Consider the following 8,499-nt stretch of genomic DNA (forward strand, 5'->3'; position numbering starts at 1 on the left):
AGACATCTTTGCTTTTTAACACTTTAAAGAGGTTTTTTTGTAGTAGATTTGCCCAATACGTCTTTTAATTTCTTGACCGCTGCTTCCGTGGGCATTGACTGTGGATCCAAGTAAAATGAAATCCTTGACAACTTCAATATTTTCTCCATTTATCATCATGTTACTTACTGGTCCAGTTGTGAGGATTTTAGTTTTCTTTATGTTAAGATGTAATCCATACTTGTAAAAACGGTGTGGCAAAAGCCTCAGACCTCCTTGTCTATCTTCACAAGAGGAGGAAGAGAATCATTAGCATCAACAGCCCAAGGGTGTTTCCTATGAAGCAGAGGTCAGACACACCTCCTCTCCAACCTATACATCAATTCTGACGCCAGCCATCTCTCTCATGGCACTCTCTACTTCTCTGCTGAGTTTGATGATTCATTGCAATGGCCACACAGAACTCACAAACAATATTCACAATTATGAGGTTTCTTAGGGAAGTAACAGGTTACAATTCAGGATCAGAAATGACTCAGGATCCAGTTCTTCCAACAGGACAGCTTCTTAGCCATACCCACAGGCAGGCCTCTCACCAGCTTCTCAGCCTGGCCTCTGCCCTGCTTGGGCAAGTGGTACAAAGCTTCTAGCTCCGTGAGTTGGCAAGCCCCGCCACAGCCATCTAGTGCCAGTCTCCTTGGTTCCAGGTGTCTCACGCTGCTATCACTTTTGCTACTGCTGCACCACCGTTTTCCATGTTACAGCTCCCCCCGCCCCTCACCCCCCACTTTATGCCTAGAGGATGGCAAAACTGACCAACCCCCTTTTAGGATTCCATACACCTTATTTGCATGATCGTACCCCCACATGGGTGCCATACACATTATTGGCGTTATTAGCAAGATGTCCAAACCCCTTGGCAGGCTACAAGCACCTTATCTGCATAGTCCCACCCAATCATTTGGTGGGAATTGCAAGACCATGGTGACAAAGGCCATATAAAACCAATCCATCACACCTCAATATTGAAGGCTGTAAGCCTCTGATCTTCATCAGTAAGTGCTTCAAGTCCTCTTCACTTTTAATAAACAAGGTTGTGTCATCTGCATATTGCAAGTTGTTAATCAGTCTTCCTCTATTCCTGATGTAGCATTCTACTTCACACGGTCCAGCTTCTTGGGTTATTTGCTCGGCATACAGATTGAATTAAGTATAGTGAAAAGATACAACCCTGACGTACATCTTTCTCGATTTTAAACTATGTAGTATGCGCTTGTTCTGTTCGAACGACTGTCTGCCTCTTGGTCTATGTGCAGGTTCCACATGAGCATAATTAAGTGTTCTGGAATTCCCATTCCTTGCAATATTATCCATAATTTGTTATCATCCACACAATCAAATGTTTTTGCACAGTTAATAAAATACAAGTAAACATCTTTCTGGTATTCTCTACTTTTAGCCAAGATCCATCTGACATTAGCAATTATATCCCTCGTTCCACATCCTCTTCTGAATCCAGCTTGAGTTTCTGGCAGTTCCCTGTGGATGTACTACTGCGATCGTTTTTTATCTTCAGCATAATTTTATTGGCATGTGATATTGTTCAATAAATTCCGTTGGATCGCTTTTCTTTGGAATAAGCACTTACACTGATCTCATCCAGTCGCCTGACTGGAAGATTAAAAAACAGAAACGAAAAACCAAACCCACTGCCTTGGAGTCTATTCCGACTCATAGCGACCCTATAAGACAGAGTAGAACTGCCCCACAGAGTTTCCAAGGAACGCCTGGCAGATTCAAACTGCTGACCTCTTAGATGGCAGCCATAGCGCTTAACCACTACACCACCAGGGTTTCCAAGATAGGAGTTGTAAATGCTGGCCCCTGGGTAGCCATACCATTACTTCCAGTTTGGTACCTAACACATGGTATTGAACATGTTGTTTAACCTCTTTGAACTTACCAAGGGCAGGGACAGACTTTGGGGGTATCTAATGCCAGGACAATGCCTAGTGCTGGTGATGCACGAACAATTGTATAGCTGAATTTCAGGCACCAAAGTCCGCTAGGCGCTGGTGTGTAGATGACAGACTTCCCTAGGACAGGGACCACAGCCACCAACACCTCAACTCTAGCTACTCCAGGTCTACGTCCAGCCTGGGATTCGAACCTGCAATATCTTAGCTGAGTGCACCTCCAGAAAGCGGACAGTCTCCCCAGGCAGGGAACGCAGACTGAAAGCCGGCATAACAAGCTCAACCCACTCAGAGCAAGCGCCCCATCATCGGCTGGTGCATGGTGGGATGTGTAGTCCTATTATTGCTTGCGGAAGCTAACTCAAGGTTGAAATGCATTTCGGGATATGTAGTTGTGTGGCTGGAGAAGGCCACGCAGCGTAGCTCCGCCTCCTGCATGCGAGGAAGCGGGAACGTGTGAAGTCACTTCCTGCGTGCTGGGTGGCTTCCTGCGGCGTTTCCACTCCGGCTCTCTTTTTCGCTGCCTGACCGCCGCCATCATGGGTCGCATGCATGCTCCCGGGTGAGCTCGGGCGCCGAGCGGGATTGCAGGGCTGGGCTGCGGGAGCGGGGGAAAACAGGGAGCGTGGGCAGCGGGTCATGTTCTGGGCCGCCGTGGCTCGGGCCGCCCCTTCATCCCGAGACTGCTTCTTTCCCCAGGAAGGGCCTGTCCCAGTCGGCTCTGCCCTACCGCCGCAGCGTCCCCACCGTAAGTAGCGTGCAGGGACTGGGGGAACCCAGGGGAGCATTCGTTGCTCCAAGGAAGCAACGCCGGGGTTGGGGGGGGCGGTCTGTGTGCGTAAGGAGCGCGGATTTGAGGGCGGAGGGGGCTGCCCCGCTTCGGCCCTATTTCTGGCTTATCGTCTTAAGGCCTGTTTTTATTCCGCAAACAGTGGCTGAAGTTGACGTCTGACGACGTGAAGGAGCAGATCTACAAATTGGCCAAGAAGGGCCTGACGCCTTCACAAATTGGTGAGTGCTTTTGACTCGTGTAGCCCCTTTCGCCTGCCCTCGTGTGGCTGCTGAAAAAGGGTCTGGCGGTACATGTTCCCCATACGTGCCTTCAAAACTTTTGCTCATCTTCCCTGACTGTTGAGGACAGAGGCTTAGCAACTCTCAAGTTCTTACTTGGCCGATGGTAAAATTATTAAAATGTCGCCAAAATTTAATGAACAATTACTATGTGTTAGACACAGCCTTAGGTGCACGAGTCTACCAAGGTCTTTACATATGTCGACCTCGTGTAATTCTCACAGCAGTACTAGTGTTTATCCTCATTTTATAGTTGAAAAGACAAAGCAACTATCCCCAAATCACACAGCTATTAAGTGAAAGAATTAGTTGCTTCCGAACAGCTTCACTCTTAACCACAGTTGAGTTAGAGGTGGTTTGAATCTCCGTTGTATGTGACTTCATGCAACTATTTTCATTTAGCAAATGTCTGTCTTCTGTGTGCCAGGTGTGGTTTTGGGCCCTGAGAATACAGTAGTTGAAAAAAGAGTAAAATATTTGCCCTCCTGGAGCTTATAGTTTTGTGGAGGTATGACTCAAAAAAAGCGAACGGATATATACATAATAGACCGTAAAGTATGGAGAAAAACTGTATTTTGAAGTTTAAAAGAGAAGAATGCCTGATTTAAGTTCTTAATTTAGCTGGTTACTGTAATTATAGAACAAGTACAAATAGCCAGAATTTCCTTGATATCTTCAATTGGCATTATTGAAGCAAGCTCACTAAGATGATGGTCATCCAAAATCACACATTCTGGGCTTTCCTTAGTGAGCTAAACCTTTCCTTGAATTGGATGTCTTTGTGTTGCCTGCGGAAACCCTGGTGACGTAGTGGTTAAGAGCTACATCTGCTAACCAAAAGGTCGGCAGTTCAGATCCACCAGGTGCTCCTTGGAAGTTCTATGGGGCAGTTCTAGTTTGTCCTGTAGGGTCACGATGAGTTGGAATCAACTTGACAGCAATGGGCTTTTGGTCTTTGCTGACATTCTGTGAGGTATGAAAGTAAATCCCATTTTACAGATGGGAAACTTGGAAAGCGACTTGATCTTTGAGCTTCTGCATCACATGGGCCAGTGTGTTTGACGTGTGGGAAGTTATCATATGTGATTCCTCTTCAGGTGTGATCCTAAGAGATTCGCATGGCGTTGCACAAGTACGTTTTGTGACAGGCAATAAAATCTTGAGAATCCTTAAGTCCAAAGGACTAGCTCCTGATCTTCCTGAGGATCTCTACCATTTAATTAAGAAAGCTGTTGCTGTTCGAAAGCATCTTGAGAGGAACAGAAAGGTAAGAGAATAAATGAAACCCTGGAACTACATAGAACTGTTTGTATTAACTTCAGCAAAATATAATGCATCTGGTGTAAATTTTTTTAAGGTGGCTTGAGGTACAAGCTGGTTGGCACTGTGGTTGCTTTGAAATAAAAAGATCTTCTTTGGCATTGGCTCGCCTAAATTTCTTGAGTATATCTAGTTGGTTGAAAAGTTGGGGTACTTAGTTACAAATCATCCCTGTTAAACATTCTCCTGGAAGCCTTAAATTTATCCTAATTTCGCTCAAGAACTTAATCTAAATCTAAAGACTCAAAGAAGTCAGTCTGCTGACCCAGTAGCCTACAGGAACAACGTCACCTACCTTGAGAGGGGAACTGGATGGTGCCCGGGAACCACTGCCGACCGTTCCAACTACGGATCCAGTAGTTGGTCCTGGATAAAATAGAAGAAAAATGTAGAACAAAACTTGAATTCCTTAAAAAAAGAAAAAACAAAAAGCCAGGCTTACCGGACTGGTAGAGACTAGGTGAACCCCTGAGACTGTCACCCTGAGATATTCTTTAAACTTGGAACTCAAACCACTCCCAGAAGTCACCTTTCAGCCAAATGACAGATTAGCCCATAAAATAAATAGTACCATTTGTGAGTACTCTGTCCAATGCCATTGAACAATATGTATAGAAATTGTTAATGAGGAACTAATTTCCTGTGTAAACTTTGACAAAAATATTAAAAATGATGTAAATCTAGCTACATGAACCCTAGCCTCTGATTCTGTTGCAGGGCTTTGGGTAACTTTTCATTGGAGAAAGTGCATGATAGTTCCACATTTTTTTTTTTGTTGTTGTTATTTTGCATAGTTTTCTTGAATTCTGTCATTTTATTGTTAGGATAAGGATGCTAAATTCCGTCTGATTCTAATCGAGAGCCGAATTCACCGGTTGGCTCGATACTATAAGACGAAGAGAGTCCTTCCCCCTAATTGGAAGTAGTGAGTATCAACCTTTTTTTTTTTTTTTTTTAACAAATGCTGTTTTCATGGTTGGGATGGGAAGTATGGATAAAAATAGTTCCTTAATTGATTTAGAGCAGAAGTTGGCAAACTCTGTAAAGGGCCACGTAGCAAACATTTTAGGCCGTGCAGACCATGGACAAACAGCCCGACCATTGTATCAGGAAAACAGCCATGGGCAATAGATAAACAAATGGAAATAACTGTGTTCCAGTAAACCTTTATTTACAAAAACAAGCAGAGGGTCATAGTTTACAGGCCCCTGATAAAAGAATGTGAAACAAGCCTTTCGAATGCCTTTTAGTTAGAGTGTGTAAAACTGCAGTTCATCTTTGCTCTCAAGGAGTTTGTTGTCTTAATTTTTGCATAGATTGCTCACTATGATGATTGATTTCCAAACATTCGCAGTTTCCACCAGAAAGGTTTTTCCTTGTGTTGGCCAGATCTTCCTTGGATGTCTGAGTGAGCATCTTCATTCATTAAGCCCGAGTATAGTGAACTGGTACAGGAACCCAACTACATTTTATATATGTAGATGGCATTTATTTTAATGATTTGGGAATAGCCCCAACTGCGGGGAGCTTCTGTGAACATGGAAGACCAGTATTAACCTCTGTTCTCCTCTCCCCGTTTTCTTTGCAGTGAATCATCCACAGCCTCTGCCCTGGTTGCATAAATTTGTCTATGTACTTGAGCAATAAACTCATTGTTTAACTACAAGGCTGTTTTGTATTTCTTTTCGTTAATAAACTTGTATGTATCAGTGATAGATAAGTAGTGATCCTTCTTGCTGGGAGGTGTTTTAGCATTACAGAGCTGTGTAATTCCACAGGGAGCAAGAAGATAGCATCCATTTGTTGCACAGTAACTCGTTCCTTCACTGGCCTCTTGAACTAGTTAAACAGTTTATGATTTCTTACGTGGTTGCTATATGCAAAGGTGAGAATTGGGAGATTACAAAGTGATAATTTCGTATTTGTTTTGGGATTGTGGCAGAATGTTTAAATTTTGATAATGTTAAAACTGTTAAAGAGAATCTTTTGTGTGGAGGGACCTTGGAGGAAGTGATATTAGTGCTGGATCTTGCTGGTGAGATTTGAAGATGAGCAAGAAGGGCGTCTAGAAACCCAAAACACAGAAATTCTGTCCTCTGTTTATGTCAGCTCCCTAGGTAATTTCATCTAGTCTGTGGCTTTAAATGCTATCTTTAAACTTAAATTGATACCTCCATCGCAGACCTTCCCTGGACTCCAGGCATAAGTATGCCTCTGTCTTTCAGCATCCCCACTTAGATCTTTAATAAACCCCCGAACATATATACATACACGACCAACTGAGCTATAATTTTTGTAACCCAAATCTGTTCTTTCTCCAAACAACTCCGTCTTAGTAAATGGCAGCTTGGTTCATCCTTGGACTGAAAACCTGAGTCATCCTTTTTTTTCCTCTTTGTATCATATTACCAGTTGATCACCAAACCCTTTGGGCTCGCTCATAACCAAAATCTTTTATAATACCCTATAAGGGAGGGGCAGGATCCTGGCAGGGAACAGATGGCACATTGAAGTTGAGGAACTTGGAGAGTGTACTAAAGGGACCCTTTACAAACATGGAAAAGGTTTAGAAAAACCACAAAGGGTATTGTGTACAGTACCGTGGAGTGCAGGGACACCCAGAGTGGGTGAGAACCACCTGATACAAGGTGTGGCCCTCAATAGAGAGTCAGAGCCAACCTGCTTAGACTCTTGCTCTCTGATTTCTTGGTCAGTTCCTCCCATTGGCCAAATGTCAGAAAGGCAGAGGTCAAAGAAGCCTGTTGATGTGGTCTATAATGAGCTTCCTAGGCAGCAGAGCAGTGTGAACCGTGGATGTGGAGGGTATCCAATACATGGTTTCTGTGATCTGGCCATCTCCAGCTTCCTCTGCTTTCTTCTACCATGCTACCTGGTCATATTAACCTTGGTTCATGAGGGGCCTTGTTAATCTCTCTGGAAGACTAACCCTACGTGCCCACATGGCTTGCTTCATTTTAGGTCCCTGTTCAAGTGTCACCTCACCAGGGAGGCTGTCCCCAACCAGCCTATCTAATCAGACACCCTCCCACTGAGCACTCCACCTCTAATATTTACTATTCTCTGACACATGTTTTTGGTTATTGCCTTTCTCTTCAGATTATGAGTAAACCCTATTAGAGTGTAGTCTTTACTGCTGTATCCCTAGTATTTACTGTCTGGCATGTAGTAGGTACTCAATATTTGTTGAACATGCATAAGGGAAGAGAAGGTTTTGGAAAATGCTTTTTTTCAACTACTGATTTACAGAGAATTTGGCTGCAAATAGATTCTAGGTTGGAAATAATTTTCCTTAGAATTTTTAGCGGCATTTATTGTTTTTACAGCTTTTGAAAAGTACTTGCTTTTGAGAAGTCAGATGTCATTCTGACTGACAGTACTTTATGACCCGTTTTTTGGTTTTTGTTTTGTGTTGGACTTGAAACGTTTGGGATATTCTCTGTTGTTTTGTGTTCTGAAATTTGCAATAATGTGCCTTGGTTTTATCTTTTTTTATTCTGCAGAGTACTCAGTGAGCTATTTTAGTCTAGAAATTGTCTTGTAGGTCTGGGAGATTTTCTTGAATTAAACCTTTAACAATTTTCTCTGTTTTCTGTGTTCTCTTTCTGGAACTAATTATTTGCACATTAGACTTCCTGAACTTTGTTTATTTGTAAGTAGACTTCCTTTAGTTTTCTTGTCTTCTATGGCCTATTGTCCATCTCTTTGTACCTTGTAGGAGGTTTCCGCAAGTTTATCTTCCAGTCTTACCAAGGTTTTCATTTCTACTACCATATTTTTAATTTTCCAGAGCCAGTGGTACACTTGTAAATGTTTAACAGCCAGCTCTCTGGAGGAAGAAAAATTCTGATTTGTAGTGTTTACCTGTTTCTGCAGTGCAAAGACTCCCACCATGACTGAGTTCAAGCTGCCAGTGGGACATCATGCAGAGTTGGGAAAGAGTTGCTGAGTACCACATCATTATAGGGTATTTGTTTATATGGATATAATAAATTTAAATGATTTCAAAAGCATAGATAATAGTGAAATTGTGAAAGAATAATTAGGAAGTGAGCTGGATCACTGAGAAAAACCTCCAGCCAATCAGTCACCGTCATAAACACCAGGAACCACTAGAGGACTGTGAAGCCAGTGG

At 42.9% G+C, this 8,499-nt stretch overlaps 1 protein-coding gene and 1 non-coding gene across 2 annotated transcripts; both read left to right on the forward strand.

Moving 5' to 3' along the window:
- The first annotated feature begins 2,433 nt into the window (after window positions 1-2,433).
- Window positions 2,434-6,012, forward strand: RPS13 (ribosomal protein S13). The gene is made up of 6 exons (XM_003411989.4): window positions 2,434-2,517; window positions 2,655-2,703; window positions 2,888-2,966; window positions 4,124-4,293; window positions 5,171-5,271; window positions 5,935-6,012. The coding sequence occupies exons 1-6, from the start codon at window positions 2,495-2,497 to the stop codon at window positions 5,966-5,968; spliced, it is 456 nt and encodes a 151-aa protein (XP_003412037.1). The 5' UTR covers window positions 2,434-2,494; the 3' UTR covers window positions 5,969-6,012.
- On the forward strand, window positions 5,668-5,758 carry LOC111751262 (small nucleolar RNA SNORD14). Its single transcript, XR_002786352.1, has one exon. It is a non-coding gene; the product is annotated as a small nucleolar RNA SNORD14 (small nucleolar RNA).
- Window positions 6,013-8,499: the final 2,487 nt, after the last annotated feature.

The sequence above is a fragment of the Loxodonta africana genome, chromosome 7 (assembly GCF_030014295.1).
Source record: "Loxodonta africana isolate mLoxAfr1 chromosome 7, mLoxAfr1.hap2, whole genome shotgun sequence".
NCBI lineage: Eukaryota > Metazoa > Chordata > Mammalia > Proboscidea > Elephantidae > Loxodonta > Loxodonta africana.